Here is a 15,231-nt window from a genome sequence, read left to right on the forward strand (position 1 = left end):
TGTGCAGCATTCCGTGGACCAGTGCGTGGTATCGAATCGTGGCGGATGCCGCTGGTGTCGACGCTATCGACGTGGCTTCTACCAAGGCTATTGCAACAGTGCGGGGGATAAGGGACGTTGGGAAGTTCGAAATTGGGCGTCCGCTGACCGCTTGATCAGGCATATATGGCTCTCCATTCTGCGCACCTCTCAAGTGGTGAGTCTGCAGCAGTAAATACATCAATCCGAGGATGTACGGGACCGTCACCGTCTACTCATCGTGCTTGTCGGCTGGCATTGCGCGGGCACGACGTGGCCGTCTCTATAGACCGCAGTGCACATCTCCAAGTTATGCCGCAAAGGTTCATCTGGCCCAGACCTATTGCCTCACAATTCCTTAATTGCGCCGTGTAAGCCCCCTCCAGGAGCAACCGTCGTTGCCGTAGTCATAGCCGTGCGCAGCTGCAGTCCGCCGATATCGCGAAGTCAGCGCGTCGTCGCTGTGAGAAGCCCGCCCTTCGGACTTTTGCCCTAATTATCACGCTCCTCCGGTCCACGCTTCTGTCCTTCATCTTGAAATTCCCCCGCTCACCTCACGATTTCTCAACAGAGTCATCTTCTTCGCGACTCCCAAACGCAGCAGGCTTGTAATTGGGTCCCGAGAATACCGACATAATGGCCACTCCACGAACATTCATCGCCAGACATGGGTAGGTCCGGCATCGCCAACGCTGACAGAACTTGCGAACTAACCTTCATCGCAGCGAGACTGAGTGGTCTCTCTCCGGGCAACACACCTCCTACACTGACCTTCCGCTCACAGTCAACGGCGAACGCCGAGTCGCTGCTACCGGTCGCGCTCTCGTCGGCAAAGACCGACTCATCGACCCCTCGAAGCTCCTGCGCGTGTACATCTCCCCGCGCCTACGCGCACGCCGGACGTTCGAGTTGCTGATGGGTGCGGATGCGTGCGGCAAGGAACGCGTTGTGATTGATGACCGCGTGCAGGAGTGGAACTATGGACAGTACGAGGGCTTGCTCACCAGGCAGATCCGCGCGCTGCGCACTGAGCGTGGGCTCGATTGGCCCGCCGATGAGGCAACGGGCCGGTCTGCGAAGGTGTGGAGTATCTGGGAAGACGGCTGTGAGGGCGGCGAGAGTCCCAAGCAGGTCACTGACCGCTTGGATGATGTCATTCACGAGATTCAGGAGCTCCAGCGCGAGCACCACACTGACGAGCGCAAAGACGTTTTGGTGATTGCACATGGACATATTCTCCGCTCGTTCGCTATGCGTTGGGTTAACAAGAGCATAAGCACGAACCCGGCGCTGCTGCTCGAGGCGGGTGCCATCGGCGTGTTGAGTTACGAGCATAATAACATAGACGAGCCTGCCATCCTCCTCGGCGGTGCCTTCATCGTGCCTGAACACAAGGAGTAATAGAGTATATAGCACCAATTTGTTTATAGATAGACGTCGGATAATTGATTGTTCATACTGTATTTTACGTGTTAACTCCAAAAGTATAGATAAGCAAAACGAAAATTAGTAAAACATCCATAGCACGGATTGCAATATCGCAATCCACGCAGACCCGAGTTCGCCTCCACCATAGTAGTCCAGCCCCGCCGTAGTATAAAGAGATAATGTACAAGAAGACCAAAATATAGTAAAGAGAGTAATCCGGCCAAGTAGCTAGCGAGATACCTGCCGTTGCACCCACAAATTATAATAATACATTCGATTTGGTGATTTGACTCCTGCTATATCGCGACCACTTTGCGACTCAACTGCTGAGCAGAGTCAACAGAAGGAGCATCCGGGGAGCTCGCGTGCATCGCGCTGTATCCGCCCAGTGAGATAGTCGCCTCGTCTGCGTTTGCAGAGTACACTGGTACCCACTCGCCCTCTTCCTCAGCATCGCTCCATACGTAGTCAGCAGAGAGTGGCGATTCAATCGTGTCCGCATTGGCCGCAGAATCGTCGTCTTCGCTGGCATACGCGTCGACTTGTTGTCGCGCTGGCGCACTTGCAGAGTAGTGGGGTACCGCTTCAGTTTGCAGATCCAGTGGCTGCGGAACACTCGGAGTACCAGCGTCCGGAGCACTTGCGAACTTCAGCAAACGCACCCGTTCCTGTTCGAGCTTGTCGCTAGACTCTGGTGCTTCCGTCGCAGATACGGACACCATTGGCGTGGCAAGTTCGCTAGTGATGCCCAGCACTTCCATACCTTCTATCTCGGCAAGTGTAGGCACGGTCGCATGCAACGATGACTCTGCGGTCTCTTCCTGTGGTGGTTGTGAGGGCAGTAAGACTTCTTCTAACCTGCGGATACGTTCCTTCTCCGACTCATCTTCGCGGAATGACCTTGCGATGTAGCGCACGGCGTTTGCGGGAGGAAGTGTGTCAGTGTACTGGGGGACGGTAGTGTGCATTTCGGAAGCCAGAGCGTCGGACGGAGAGCATATGCGTAGCTGCTCTGGCAGGTTCTCAATTGCAGGCTGTGATGGGAGTGTCGCAGCGGGCGCATGTGTAATAGCAACAGAAGGTAGCGTCGCTGGCTGCTCGACAGGCAGAGGCTGCTGTATTGACCGCCGCGGAAACGGTTCTGACCGCTCAGTGCCAACGATGATCTCGGTCCATAGACTGACGACTCCCTTTGTGTACTTCAGCTCCTCAGTGTCAATGCATGGCCGTGACTGCATGTCTGCGAGATTCGTGGGTGCGTCCGGCTTGGTGACCGCATTCTGGATAATCGGAAGCTCGGCCTTGCCGGAGAGGTCCAGCACGACTTCCAAACAGTACTTGAACGCGACGAGCGGGTATTCGTCGATGGTAGGGAAGATATCAGTGGGAATACGGACGTTTGCCGTGAATGTTGTGGTGAGCGTATTCCCGTCGATGTAGAGCGGCATGACCATCTGGACTAGGTCCTTCCGGAAGGAAAGAGGCTCGAGATCCTGTGCGCAAACGCGTGAGATGCGAAGAAAAGTGACGACGACGCCGGTCGGCGTCCTCAGCTCACGGACGTGGCGGACCGTGATCTTGACGGGAATTAAATCGCCACGTAGACATCCGACCGACGGAGTCTCGACAATTGCCGTCGCCGTGCCGCCACGCTCGCGCTTCTTGTTCTTCTTTTTGACTTCGATGGAAAGCATCGACGGCTTTGGCGGTGGCAGATCAGCTATGTCGAGCGGGCACTGCACGGGGACAATTTTCTGCGCAGTTACAGGTGGAAACGGCCCTGGCCGGTGGTGCGACGCGGTGAGGGTGTATAAAATCGAGCCCTTTTCGAACTCGAGTGAGGTCATTAGACCCTTCGTCGGTAGGTCAAACATGAACGCAAAGGTGTGCTCGCCGCGCGGAAGCTTGCCGGCTATGGGGTCTTTGTCGGGAGCTGATGATGAGGTCACTGCGCGAACGGAGCTGAGTAGACGCGCGCGCCGCGACACGCGCGTTCGAATGGATTGCGCCTGCGATGGCACGACGCTGACAGAGTCGCAGTCAGATACGACGCTGCCGGCACTCGGACTGCTGAGGGGCGCGAGCTGGAGGTCAGATGCGTCCGCTGGGGTGGCGATGACGTCTGCGCAGTCGCCAGGGTCCCAGAGCACGATCTCCTCGTGGAACAGAATATGGCGAAACGAGGCGCCTTTGACAAGCGGATTACGAATAGTGAGCTGGCCAAGCAACCGCAGACGGATCTGGGAGGTGCGGACGGGCTTGGGAAGGTCAAGAACGACGGTACCGGAGACGCTGTCGCCAGGGACCCAGACGCGGTGGGGCTCGTCGAGAAGGATGTAAAACTCGTGGAGCCCGGAAAGCGGCGCAGAGAGCGCGACGAGCGGCGGCGGGCAGAGACGCGCGAGGGCCTTCTTCATGGCTTGGGGGGCGATGATAGTGGTCGTGATAGTGGTGTAGCGGGCGACGATGCGGTGGGCCCCGAAGTGGAAGCGGACTAGTGCGCGCTTTCCGCTGCTGACACACAAGACCCGGTGCCAACTGCGCTGCAGCGCGCTATTTATGCCCCGAACGAACCACGTTGGGTAGCTTTTAGTAATGCTTTGTGAAGCGCTTTACGGCATGTTCATGTTATACAAAGTACCCCCCTTTATCTTCTCATTTTTGCTCTCCTCTTACTCCACCAGCACGCCGCGCTTGAGCACAAACCCTTCCAGCGCCGCCAGCATGGCGTATAGCCGGTTTTCCGCCTCGTCAAACACGAGCGACCGCGCCGAGTAAAACACCTCGTCCGTGACTTCCTCCGGCTTGCGCGGAAGGCAGTGCATGAACTTCCACTCCGTCTTTGCGCCGCCTGCCGCCGCCATCGCACTGCTAACCTGGAACCCGGCAAAGTCGCGCAGTCTCTGCTGCTTTTCTGACTCCTGACCCATCGAGATCCATGTGTCGGTGACAATCACGTCCGCCTCCTTCACCGCAAGTAGCGGGTCGTTACCAATAGACACCGACGCGGACGTGGCCGTGGCTGCGCGTACAATCTCTTCAAACACCTCCGCGTCCACAGGATGTGTCGCCGGTGTGGCCACCGCCACGTCGACGCCTAGCTTGACGCATGCCATCGCGAGGTCGTTCAGCACGTTGTTCGCGTCGCCCACCCACGCGACCTTCACACCCCTCAGCGTTGGGAACGCCTGTTTGATCGTCAACAGGTCCGCGATAGCCTGTAGCGGGTGGTACATGTCGCTCAGCGCATTGATCACCGGCACGGACGACGCGGCCGCCAGGTCTTCAATATCCTTGTGCGCGCCGACGCGCGCGACGATAGCTGACGTCATCGACGAAATTACTCGCGACGTGTCGTATGCAGTCTCGTTCACACCGAGCTGGATGTCTTCCTTGCCGAGAAACATGGGGTGCCCTCCCAGGTAGTTGATCGCGACCTCCGACGACACCCGTGTCCGAGTACTCCGCTTGGAAAACAGCATAGCTACGGTATGGCCTAGCAGCGGTAGCCGGTCCGGCTCCGTGCTCAGCGAGTTGGTCTTGATCAGCTGTCGGTACTGCGCGGCCTTGTCGACAAGATATGACAGCTCCACGCTGGTGAGGTCCCCTATCGACTGGAAATGTCGCGGCTTGCCCGATACGGCGGACGCAATCGCCGGAGAGGTAGCAGTAACGGCAGCAGTCGTTGCCGTAGTCGACGTAGAAAATCGGGCTGCAGCGGTCGCAGCCATTGCACGCAAGGAGCTCTTCATCGCGTGAGCGACGGTATGGGGCGCCATACTTTCGGGAAGTTGTATGCTGGACAGTTTGACGGATAGCGAGTGGCGTGGCGTGGACAGAAGAGCACACGCGCCGAGAAGATCAAAAATGCACGGGGATGAGACTAAGATAGGACTCCGTGGGGGTGCAATTGGGGAGCCGGCGACAGTAGGTGTTGTTTGGTCCTGGCAATGAAATCTCATTGGCGCGAAAACGACAAATTTCTCGTCGTGCGGCGCGATGAGTCACTACTCACAGCCCCTGGACGGATCACACTAGATCACAACTCTATTTCTCCCAACGCTGTTCTAGTTAAATATTCCCGGCATCCAGCTTCCACCGGATCTCCATAGCGGATCTCCATGACGGAGGCCTTCCGGAGTGACGGCGACGAGGAGAGCGACGGCTATTCATCTTCTACTTCTACTTCCACTTCCTCCTCCTCCACCTTCCCCCGCAAATTGTCCATCTACGACCCCCCTCTCAGACCTCTTCTCCCACCGCTTCTCCGGGCCCGCGCCCTCGCCGCGCGCTGCATCCTCAGATGGCGTCCTTTTAAAAACGCCGCCCGATCTGAGTCTGCAGTCCTCACTGACTTTGGATGCGGCGATGGCGCTCTCTCACGGCAACTGATTCAGCACTTTGACGGTCGCATGATCGGCTTCGACGTCGACGAGCGCGCCGTCGATCGTTATAACACTTACGCGCGGAATCAGGGTATTAGCCCTTCCGAAATGAGCGCGTGGAAGATTGATGTTTTGCTCAATGAGCCGCAGAATGAGATCTGTGGGTTGGTCGATATAATCGTTTCCGCCATGGCGTTCCACCATATTCAGGACATTCCAGCCGTGACGCAGACACTTGTGGACAAGTACCTGCGCAACTCAACTGGTTACATCGCAATTGTCGATCTCATGCAGACTGAGATTACGACCACAATATTTGCAAATGCCCGTGCTGCACGTGCGGCCGCTAGAGGTGCGTCGTCAACTGATCACGCGGGCGGATTGGTGTATCATACCGGCGGCGTATCGCCTGCTGCTGTCGAGGCAGCTCTTATCGCAGCTGGGTTACAAGAAGTCTCTGTCCAGCATGCGTTTGAGGTAGTGGTTAAGGTCCCTGTGCAGTTTGTGCATGCAATATCCAGTGGTAGTGGTAGTGGCAGTGGTAGTGCCAGCCGTAATGGTAACGGCAGCGGTAGTAGTAGTGGGAGTAGTAGCGCTCAAGTAGAAGTTCAATTGCCCTTCTTCATGGCTGTAGGCAGAAAAAAATAAGATCCCACTACTGCAAAATCTATATTTCTCTAAAAACTAATCCCCCGCCGCCACCGCGGTTCTGTCACTCCATACAATCGTGCTTGTTCGAAGTCCAGTAGCTTTGCTGCTAATATCACTAGCAGAGCCGGCTCTAACCTCAATCAACTCCAAGCCACCCGTTTCGTGCTGACTGTCTGTACGCGGCTCCTCAACGCGTTGAATGTCTGAAGCATTCACGATGCGGGAATTAACAAGCGGTATTTTCGAACCGTTCAACTGATTCGTCCAGCTGCGCGACAGTGTGCGCGACAGTTGAGTACCGGTCTAGTTTGATTAGCTTCCATGTGCAGCTCTACATGAACTACAAGGAACTCACGATGGCTGTTCTGATGGTAATACCGTGCACGATGATGCTAGAGATCACCAGGAAGTATATAATTGGTGTGATGACCTTCGTAATGTACACGATTTCGGAGGTTTGATCGTACGTGGCCAGTGTCTCGAGAGTAACACCGAGGTAAAAAATCGCCCCAGCACCAATTGGCCCAAAATACCTGCAACTGTTAGCCAAAGTCTATTCTCCCAACCATAGGCATGTCATACTCACCCCGCAAACACTGCCTCCTTGAAATTCTCAATTCCCGGTGTAAACTTATAACACGCCAACACTGCAGGAAGTCTGCGGAATGCAATCACGGCAAGGCCCATGACGATATACCGCCACGCAGGAATAGTGGTAGTCGAGAAATCCGTCCATGGCGCGGTGGCGCCGACCCAGCTAAAAAATAGAATATTGAGCACCGTGTCGATGACTTCTGGGGTGTGATCGCTCTGAATTTCCAAGCGATACCAATCACTACACGAGGTTAGTATATACATACAGCGGAAATGTATACGGTATTCGTACTCCCAAGTGAAGACGTTGCCCGCAATAAAGCTGCATCCGTTAGTACCTGCAAGCAACGCGCGACGTGGTACATACCAGGCTAACAGATCATCAGTACCGAACATTCCAGCTGTGCCAATGATAAACAGCTGTGCCACCGTTAGTGTACATATAGATGCGTGTACACAAGCACAACTTACCGCGAATGCAAACATGAACACAACGAAGTATTCGTGATCGATAAACCGCCTAATAGCCCCATTAGGGGCAAACAGAGAAACGTCAGATCATGCAATACTTTAAAAACATGGCCGCTGCAGAAGGAGAGAATAGAAAGAGGGGTAACGACTTTTTCTTAACATATTGCAAAGCTACTCGCGCTACATATCCGAGGACGATACCGTAGACGGAGCAGAGGATGATTTGGTAGACCATGGTTTCAACGATCCAGTTTGTGGCAATAGCGGTGCCTTTGTAGCGGATGATACAGAGTGCAAGGAATAGGAATGGGTAGCCGAGTCCTGGAATGCATTAGTGTGGAGGACACTGAGGTGGAGACAATGATAGGTGTATACCGTCGTTGGCACCGGACTCCGCTGAGATTAGCTCGCGCAAGGCTTCAGCAATATATTTTTCCGCAAACTTGCCGTTCACGAGCGAATTGCATAGAACAGGGTCTGTAGGGGTAACGCATGAAGCGATGATGAGCGCATCAATCTGCAAAGTCAAAATGTGCACACAATCGTCCACATCACCAACAATACTTACAAAGCGCAGACCAGGGATGCAGAGATAGACAATCAAACTCGACACGATCCACATGACTGTCATAACCGGGCCCAGCAAGATCGTAAGACTACGCCACTGCCTTTGCAAGTACTTCGCAGGGAGCTGCACGCCGGCCATGACGAGCTGCACGCCAATCACAAGCCGTGAGAACTCACGGGTGATATTCTCGACGTTTCCATACTGCTCCGGCCGTATGACATTGGCCTTTTTGAAGACGGCGCCGACGACCAGTGCAGGCACTACGAGAGGATATGGATGAGCTGGGAGCGGAGGAGTATAGAGGAAGACGCGACATACAGGCCTCGGAGATGTAGAGACGCTCCTTGACAACGTAGGAAGAGACTCCAAAAAGCAAGACAAAGGAACCAAGAAGCGTGCAGACGAGGTTGAAGTTGCTGAGGGCTGTTGTAGGCATGTCAGGCGTGTAGCGAGAGGGTGAGTGCGTGGAAGTGCTCCAGTAAGGTACGTAGCAGAAAGTCAGCGGCGGGGGTTGTGCCGCACAGTCTAGAACGAAATGCACGCCACCAACAAACCTCTTCACGTACTCTACCCCATCGTCTCACGCACTCACCACCTCCTATTGTCCTCGCCTCTCTGCGTCTCCGGCCATGCCAAAGGTCTCCTTCCAGAGCGACGATGCCGCCGGCAGCGCCGGCCGCGCCAGCTTCCCGCGCCTCACTATCGAGATCCCGCGTGGATCCCCACCGCCATACGCGAATATCTCCCCAAAAGCCAACGATGCTTCAACGCTGCTCGTGCACACGCCGTACTCGCCGGGATATTACGACGACGACGACTTTGATTACGGCTACTTCCCGCGCCGTAAGCAGAACGTCTTCGTGCGCGCGCTGCACTTCCTCAAGTGGCCGGTGATCATTTCCTCCATCGTCACTATCTGCGTGCTTACGACGCTGGTGTCGCTGCATGCCGTCAAGGTGAAGTCCCCCGTGCTATATGCGCGCCAGTCGATGAACCTCAATATTTCGTCCATCTCGATCATGGATGCGTCCGCCAGTGGTCTGCATGCGCATGTTGTCGGCGAGATCTCCTTCGACTCCTCCAAGGTCGAGGACCGCACCACCCGTATTATCGGCCGGATCGCCACTACCATCATGCGCAAGGCCGAAGTTGACGAGACCGCCCTTTTCATTTCTCGTGTTGAGGACAACGGTAAGTCGTCTGTATTTGGCCGCGCGTCGGTGCCCCGCATTGTCGTCGACATTCGCGACAAGCGCGTCACTCCAATCGACTTTATTAGCACCATCAGGGACCGGGCCTCTGTGACCGACATCGCGAAGCTTGTTGAAGAATACTTCCGCGGCGAGCTTGCTGGCGCTCTATTCCGCGGCGATGCCGATCTCCCCCTGCGTTCCGGGATCCTGCCTCTCGGCACACATCACGTTGCCCATGACGTGCGGCTGTCAGGTGAGTTATATATTCCGCCGATGCAAGTGCACATGTCTTAACTCCTCTGCAGGCGCCTCTCTCGGCAAAATCCCGTTCGAGCTCTCAGAGTTCAAGTTTTCCCAGAACCCCGAAGTGTCCGGCATCCATGTGCTTGTTGTCGCCAGCACGCGAAACCCATATCCGATCAACATCGATCTGCCGGGATTGGACTGGCTAATTGAAGCTCCTGCCTGTGTGGAGCGGGAGCATGTGCAACTTGCGACTGCGCATTCGGACCCCATGGTCGTTCTGCCGCACGAGAAGATCGATATCCGCGTGAACAGTCAAGTCGGCAGTCTGCCAGCAAAGCTCATGGAGCCGTGCGCAAACTCTGATTCCGGCGCATCGGCCATGGACCGCTATTTTCGCCAATACCTGAGCGGCGAGTCGATCAGGATTTTCGTGCGGGGCAAGACGAGCGATTCGGTGCCCACAAACCTTCCGTCGTGGTTCCTGGATCTCTTACAAGCGGTGTCTATTCCGATCGCGGTTCCAGGACGCAATCTCGAGAACGGAGGTGGCACAGATAGCATGGTCAAGCGATACGGCTTGTCACGCGTGAAGATCACGCTGCCACCGCGCAGCTCGCTTCCTGGCGGTGGCGGCGAGACCGCGTACCCGCACATCTCTGCGATCGTGAATGCCGTGATTGAGCTGCCTAAGGAGCTAGATTTCACCATCGGCGTCGACAAGCTGCGCGGTATCTCAGATATGTATTACCTCGGCGACAAGTTCGGTGTGTTGGCGATCCAGGAGTGGACCACCGCGCAGAGTTGGTATACGTCAGAGGGGTATATTGAGGTTGTTGCTGAGATTACGGACCTGCCAATCGAGATTACCGACCAGGATGTGTTTAAGAAGATAGTTCAGAAGATGTTTTTCGCGGGCGAGGTGAACGTCGACATGGATGGCACGATCGACGTTGGTGTTGACACTCCCGTTGGCGGGTTTTCAATCCGGAATATTCCTGCGCAGGGCACGGTTGCTCTGCGCGGATTAGCGAGTGTGACAGAGGAGATCGATAGCTTGAAGGTGATCAGCACCATGAAGCTGTTTGAGGAGTCTTGCTTTTAATTGCATGAATGAATTATCCAGGACAATGCCAGGACACGGCTTGGTTATTGCCTTTTTAATGTCTCTTTTTCTTCAGTTTACGGGAATCAGGCTTATTGGGTTTTGTTTTTCTTTTCGTACAGGACAGTCTCGCGCGCCGCCAGGGCAAAGGAAGCAAGAAAAGTAACAAGGGTGGCTCAGGTGGGCGGTAGAGGTTGACATTTTATGCTGGTTTCTGCGTTTGGTTATTCTGTTTGTTTCATGGCGGTATTTATGAATATACGAGGAATTTACTATATACAAAAATGAGTGCTGAATGAATGCTACTTGCGTACTCTGGGTTTGCTGCTCCATGGCGTTGGTTGGTAGTCAGCGGACGGACTGGAGGCCGTGGGGGCGCTTTTTGACTTTGGTGCCTCTGGCTTCGTCGACTGCTCTGACGATGGCGGTGCCTCAGTTCCAGCTGCTGCCGTTGCGGCGTTTGCGTCGATAGAGTCCATGCCGGGCATCCCCTGCGGCGACACGGAATTGTTCGCAACTGGAGAATCCTTCAGCGGCACGCTACGCCACCGCGCGTCCGCCGCCGCAACTTTGGCCGCAAGTCCTGCAAGTCGAGATTGCTCGCCGTCGAGTTCCTCGATTGAAGGTGGATCTATGCGGACATGCCGAAGCCACTGGTTCCATTGCGGCGGCAGTTTATAGTCAATATAGGCTTTCTTGGGCCCAAGCAGCTCAACGATGCGGCGCGGACGGCCGGGGTTGTTGCGGTTTTCAAATTCCCAGAATGTGTTGCCTTCAAGATCCATGCCTGCGGGAGTTAGCTTCTGCGCATCTGTGATTGCTTCGTTATATGCTCCGTCGGATGGAAGTGCATGACCATGGTGATGGCGAGTGGTCTTACCAATAAAGAACTTGGTCCGGAATGGCACCTTCCGCCAGCCCTTCCAGCGCAGGTAAAGTTCCCGCAGGCGGGAGCTCGTGCGGATCTGCACCATTGTCGATTAGGAGTATGCGGTGGTGGTGCGGGTGGTGGTGAAGCTAGCATACTTCGTGGCTGCGGAGAGTGAATACTAGCGGTACGAAGGCCGTGCGGCGCGGGCGGCGCACGGTAGGAGCTTGAGCCGGGAAGCGGAGACCGCGACGAGACGACCTACGACGCGACGACCTACGACGGCGTCAGAGCAGAGAGACGGAAGAGAGTGTGTTGTATGCGCGGTTCGAAGACAGAGTACATCTGCTGACAACTGCGGCACAGCGACACAAGCTGGCGATGGCGGCCGTCCGTGAATGCGGGACTGGCGAACTGCCGGACGAGTGGAGTAGCGTCTTATCGCTCCACAAGGGCCCAGAAGTATTGCACATAATGCCACATGTTGGCGACAGCTTCAGATGTAAGGAGTACAGAAAGGACGTGCTCAGAGGCCGGATTTGTGGACGCGTCGCGGACGCGCTTTTACGCGTGCAGAGTGAATTTAGAGTTATCACGACGCGTCGCAATTAGCTCTTCACGGCTAGGGGCTGCGCTGTCGTCCTCCTCCCACTTCACACCTCTTCTCCCTTCGTCTCTCCCATCACCCTTCATCACAGCAATGGCGACCAACGAGGACTACGCCAGCGTCACCATCCCCCGCGATGCAGTCCAGAGCGACCGCATCCGAAAGTTCATGGACTTTCTCGACGACGAGGCCGTGGCCACGAACTACCGCGACCTCATCCGCCTCATGCTGGCTCGCGAGGAGCGGCGGCTTATAGTGTCGCTTGAAGAGCTCTACACCTTTGACCGCGAATTCTGGGATGGGTATGTGTCTCTAGGCGTGTGTGTGGAACATAGGCTGACGAAATAGTATTCTGAACAACCCATCCGAGTACTTGCCAGCAGTGGACAGCGCTCTGAAGGAAGTTGTCATGGCAGTGGTCGACCGCACGCGGCACACCGTGGAGGACGGCGACGTGTTTTACGTCGCATTTCGGGGGAGTTTTGGCGATCACGCTGTGAGTCCGCGCACGATCGCAGCGGAACACGTTGGCAAGCTTGTGAGTCTGGAAGGCATCGTCACGCGGTGCTCGCTCGTGCGGCCGAAGGTCGTGCGCTCGGTCCATTACTGCGAAAAAACAAACAACTTTCACGCGCGCGAGTACTTAGACCAGGCTATGGCGACATCGTTGCCGTTTATTGGCTCAGTGTATCCGACGGAGGACGCGGATGGAAACCCGTTGACGACGGAGTATGGGTACTCGACGTACCGCGACCACCAGACGATGGCGATCCAGGAGATGCCTGAGCGGGCTCCCGCGGGACAGTTACCCCGCAGTGTCGAGGTAGTGCTTGACGATGACCTCGTCGACGCTGTCAAGCCTGGAGACCGCATCCAGCTCGTCGGCATGTACAAGTCGATGGGTTCACGGTCCGCCGGCAAGGACTCTGGCTCCGCGCAGTTTCGCACTGTGATTCTGGCCAACAATATAGTGCTACTCTCCACCAAGGCGAATGGCGGTCTTGCGCGTGCGCGAGTGTCGGACATCGATATCCGTAACATCAACCGAGTCGCGAAGAAGCGGAACGTGTTTGAGCTGCTGTCGCAGTCGCTTGCGCCGTCGATCTACGGGCACGACTACATCAAGAAGGCTATATTGTTGATGCTGCTTAGCGGTATGGAGAAGAATTTGGAAAACGGCACACATATTCGAGGAGATATCAATATTTTAATGGTCGGTGATCCATCGACCGCAAAGTCGCAGCTGCTGCGATTTGTGCTCAATACCGCGCCATTGGCAATCGCAACGACAGGTCGCGGTAGTTCCGGTGTCGGTCTTACGGCGGCGGTTACGTCAGACCGGGAGACCGGCGAGCGACGACTGGAAGCTGGTGCCATGGTTCTTGCCGATCGCGGCGTTGTTTGTATCGACGAGTTTGACAAGATGAGTGATGTCGATCGCGTCGCGATCCATGAGGTCATGGAGCAGCAGACTGTTACGATCGCAAAAGCGGGCATCCACACATCGCTCAACGCGCGATGTTCGGTGATTGCGGCCGCCAATCCTGTATTTGGCCAGTACGATACGCATAAGGACCCGCACCGGAATATCGCATTGCCGGACTCGCTTCTCTCGCGTTTCGATCTGCTTTTTGTCGTGACCGACGAGATCAACGACGCGCGCGACCGCGCCATCAGCGAGCATGTGTTGCGAATGCACCGGTACATGAAACCAGGTTCCGAGGAGGGTGTGCCGGTGCGTGAAGACGTGGGACCAAGTTTACAGGTGGGTGACTCTGCTGCGCGGCGAGGCGGTGCGGATAGCGAGGATGATGAGGACATCGAGGCGCGTGGCGGGGTCGGAGATGATGCTGACGAGCACCGGGTTTATGAGAAGTACGACTCTCTGCTGCATGCGGGCGTGACAACCAAGACCAAGGTCAACGGTACACGGAAAGTCGAGGTACTAAGCATCCCGTTTGTCAAGAAGTACGTGCACTACGCGAAGAGCCGAATTCGTCCTGTGCTATCCAAACACGCGGCGGAATACATCGTGAACGCGTACACGTCGCTGCGGAACGACGATCTGAGCGCGAACCAGCGCAAGACCTCGCCGATCACGGCGCGTACGCTCGAGACGCTGATCCGTCTTGCCACCGCACACGCGAAGGCGCGGTTGTCGGCACGGATAGAGACCAAGGATGCGAAGGTGGCAGAGGAGATTTTGCGGTTTGCGTTGTTTAAGGAAGTCGTCAAGGCGAAACGGGGCGGCAAGCGGCGCAGACTCGACCGAGATGCTGTGAGCGGGAGCGAGTCGGAGGAAGACGAGGAAGATGACGTTGACGACGAGGACGACTCGGCGACGTACAGACCTGGTCCGAATGCGTCCAGCAGAGCGACGTCGTCTTCATTGCCGCCGATGACGACGCGTCAACGGACAACGGTCGGTCCGGCGGGACATACAAGTCAAACTATATACAGCATGAACGGCGATGACAATGATTTGTACGAGGGCGATACGCAGGATGGTAACTTCCGTGTTCTCGCAGCTGCGGTGGAAGCCATGGATGTAGCGGACGCGGAGGCGACTGCTGCTGGCGTCGGTTCCAGCACCGGGGGTCCTATGGCGGCGCAGCAGCCTGGCACCGGCATCTCGCCGTCGCGACTGCAAATTTTCAGCAGGATTGTGGGACAGCTGCTGAACACGGAGTTGTTTTCAGAGGACTTTGCGAAGGTGTCGGCGGTGACGGCCGAGGTGAACCGACGGATGCAGCAGGAGGATGTTTTTTCGGACGCGGAGGCGCTGGCAGCGCTGAACAAGATGAACGACAGGAATCAGATCATGTTGTCGTCGGACGTGGTGTACAAGATTTAGGAAGATGTGCTTAGTTGTAGCTTCTAGTTCTACTTTGATGGTCTTGCAACGGGGAAAAGTGCGTACGCGCGTGGCCCTATCAGGGGCTGTGTAATCAACTCGTACTCGTGAAGTGCGGCGGGAGTGGTACGATGCAGGGTCCTCCGAAAATGCCGAGAAGCCGAGTGCTTACCCGAATACGAGGCGCTATCGCCTGAGTCCTGGCTCTGCTGGTCCCCACACAACAAAACACTTCTCTCTTCGCGC

General features: G+C 55.9%; 8 protein-coding genes across 8 annotated transcripts; 4 read left to right on the plus strand and 4 right to left on the minus strand.

The window, feature by feature from the left end:
- The first annotated feature begins 391 nt into the window (after positions 1-391).
- V1518DRAFT_417226 (histidine phosphatase superfamily) lies at positions 392-1,481 on the plus strand. The gene is made up of 2 exons (XM_066904230.1): positions 392-689; positions 744-1,481. The coding sequence occupies exons 1-2, from the start codon at positions 655-657 to the stop codon at positions 1,417-1,419; spliced, it is 711 nt and encodes a 236-aa protein (XP_066759520.1). The 5' UTR covers positions 392-654; the 3' UTR covers positions 1,420-1,481.
- Positions 1,464-3,900, minus strand: V1518DRAFT_417227 (uncharacterized protein). The gene has a single exon (XM_066904231.1). It carries the CDS (start codon positions 3,861-3,863, stop codon positions 1,743-1,745), a length of 2,121 nt encoding a protein of 706 aa, XP_066759521.1. The 5' UTR covers positions 3,864-3,900; the 3' UTR covers positions 1,464-1,742.
- Positions 3,901-4,045: 145 nt separating this feature from the next.
- On the minus strand, positions 4,046-5,387 carry V1518DRAFT_417228 (Aspartate/ornithine carbamoyltransferase). Its single transcript, XM_066904232.1, has one exon. The coding sequence runs from the start codon at positions 5,223-5,225 to the stop codon at positions 4,119-4,121; it is 1,107 nt and encodes a 368-aa protein (XP_066759522.1). The 5' UTR covers positions 5,226-5,387; the 3' UTR covers positions 4,046-4,118.
- Positions 5,388-5,493: 106 nt separating this feature from the next.
- Positions 5,494-6,497, plus strand: V1518DRAFT_417229 (uncharacterized protein). Its single transcript, XM_066904233.1, has one exon. The coding sequence runs from the start codon at positions 5,568-5,570 to the stop codon at positions 6,477-6,479; it is 912 nt and encodes a 303-aa protein (XP_066759523.1). The 5' UTR covers positions 5,494-5,567; the 3' UTR covers positions 6,480-6,497.
- V1518DRAFT_417232 (Sodium/hydrogen exchanger family-domain-containing protein) lies at positions 6,447-8,637 on the minus strand. Its single transcript, XM_066904234.1, has 10 exons — positions 8,434-8,637; positions 8,116-8,375; positions 7,923-8,064; positions 7,697-7,868; positions 7,548-7,596; positions 7,444-7,496; positions 7,369-7,398; positions 7,069-7,317; positions 6,838-7,015; positions 6,447-6,785 (listed from the first exon to the last, which is right to left on the minus strand). Exons 1-10 carry the CDS (start codon positions 8,549-8,551, stop codon positions 6,516-6,518), a joined length of 1,521 nt encoding a protein of 506 aa, XP_066759524.1. The 5' UTR covers positions 8,552-8,637; the 3' UTR covers positions 6,447-6,515.
- Positions 8,638-8,671: 34 nt separating this feature from the next.
- Positions 8,672-10,937, plus strand: V1518DRAFT_417239 (uncharacterized protein). The gene is made up of 2 exons (XM_066904235.1): positions 8,672-9,561; positions 9,614-10,937. Exons 1-2 carry the CDS (start codon positions 8,745-8,747, stop codon positions 10,654-10,656), a joined length of 1,860 nt encoding a protein of 619 aa, XP_066759525.1. The 5' UTR covers positions 8,672-8,744; the 3' UTR covers positions 10,657-10,937.
- V1518DRAFT_417242 (uncharacterized protein) lies at positions 10,887-12,066 on the minus strand. The gene is made up of 2 exons (XM_066904236.1): positions 11,537-12,066; positions 10,887-11,443 (listed from the first exon to the last, which is right to left on the minus strand). The coding sequence occupies exons 1-2, from the start codon at positions 11,628-11,630 to the stop codon at positions 10,959-10,961; spliced, it is 579 nt and encodes a 192-aa protein (XP_066759526.1). The 5' UTR covers positions 11,631-12,066; the 3' UTR covers positions 10,887-10,958.
- A 119-nt stretch (positions 12,067-12,185) lies between these two features.
- Positions 12,186-15,040, plus strand: V1518DRAFT_384025 (MCM2/3/5 family-domain-containing protein). The gene is made up of 2 exons (XM_066901679.1): positions 12,186-12,433; positions 12,480-15,040. The coding sequence occupies exons 1-2, from the start codon at positions 12,225-12,227 to the stop codon at positions 14,983-14,985; spliced, it is 2,715 nt and encodes a 904-aa protein (XP_066759527.1). The 5' UTR covers positions 12,186-12,224; the 3' UTR covers positions 14,986-15,040.
- The last annotated feature ends 191 nt before the right edge of the window (positions 15,041-15,231 follow it).

The sequence above is a fragment of the Limtongia smithiae genome (genome assembly GCF_038497785.1).
Source record: "Limtongia smithiae strain NRRL Y-17922 unplaced genomic scaffold V1518scaffold_6, whole genome shotgun sequence".
Taxonomy (NCBI): domain Eukaryota; kingdom Fungi; phylum Ascomycota; class Lipomycetes; order Lipomycetales; family Lipomycetaceae; genus Limtongia; species Limtongia smithiae.

Excerpts from the sequence above, each read along its gene's own strand:
- V1518DRAFT_417226 (XM_066904230.1), top strand. The coding sequence starts at position 655 with ATGGCCACTCCACGAACATTCATCGCCAGACATGG. Across the intron at positions 690-743 it reads ACATTCATCGCCAGACATGG|CGAGACTGAGTGGTCTCTCT; the intron begins GTAGGTCCGGCA and ends CCTTCATCGCAG.
- V1518DRAFT_417227 (XM_066904231.1), bottom strand. The coding sequence starts at position 3,863 with ATGAAGAAGGCCCTCGCGCGTCTCTGCCCGCCGCCGCTCGTCGCGCTC.
- V1518DRAFT_417228 (XM_066904232.1), bottom strand. The coding sequence starts at position 5,225 with ATGGCGCCCCATACCGTCGCTCACGCGATGAAGAGCTCCTTGCGTGCA.
- V1518DRAFT_417229 (XM_066904233.1), top strand. The coding sequence starts at position 5,568 with ATGACGGAGGCCTTCCGGAGTGACGGCGACGAGGAGAGCGACGGCTAT.
- V1518DRAFT_417232 (XM_066904234.1), bottom strand. The coding sequence starts at position 8,551 with ATGCCTACAACAGCCCTCAGCAACTTCAACCTCGTCTGCACGCTTCTT. Across the intron at positions 7,318-7,368 it reads GGCAACGTCTTCACTTGGGA|TGATTGGTATCGCTTGGAAA; the intron begins GTACGAATACCG and ends AACCTCGTGTAG. Across the intron at positions 6,786-6,837 it reads TTACCATCAGAACAGCCATC|ACCGGTACTCAACTGTCGCG; the intron begins GTGAGTTCCTTG and ends TAATCAAACTAG.
- V1518DRAFT_417239 (XM_066904235.1), top strand. The coding sequence starts at position 8,745 with ATGCCAAAGGTCTCCTTCCAGAGCGACGATGCCGCCGGCAGCGCCGGC. Across the intron at positions 9,562-9,613 it reads CCATGACGTGCGGCTGTCAG|GCGCCTCTCTCGGCAAAATC; the intron begins GTGAGTTATATA and ends ACTCCTCTGCAG.
- V1518DRAFT_417242 (XM_066904236.1), bottom strand. The coding sequence starts at position 11,630 with ATGGTGCAGATCCGCACGAGCTCCCGCCTGCGGGAACTTTACCTGCGC. Across the intron at positions 11,444-11,536 it reads CCGGACCAAGTTCTTTATTG|GCATGGATCTTGAAGGCAAC; the intron begins GTAAGACCACTC and ends TAACTCCCGCAG.
- V1518DRAFT_384025 (XM_066901679.1), top strand. The coding sequence starts at position 12,225 with ATGGCGACCAACGAGGACTACGCCAGCGTCACCATCCCCCGCGATGCA. Across the intron at positions 12,434-12,479 it reads GACCGCGAATTCTGGGATGG|TATTCTGAACAACCCATCCG; the intron begins GTATGTGTCTCT and ends CTGACGAAATAG.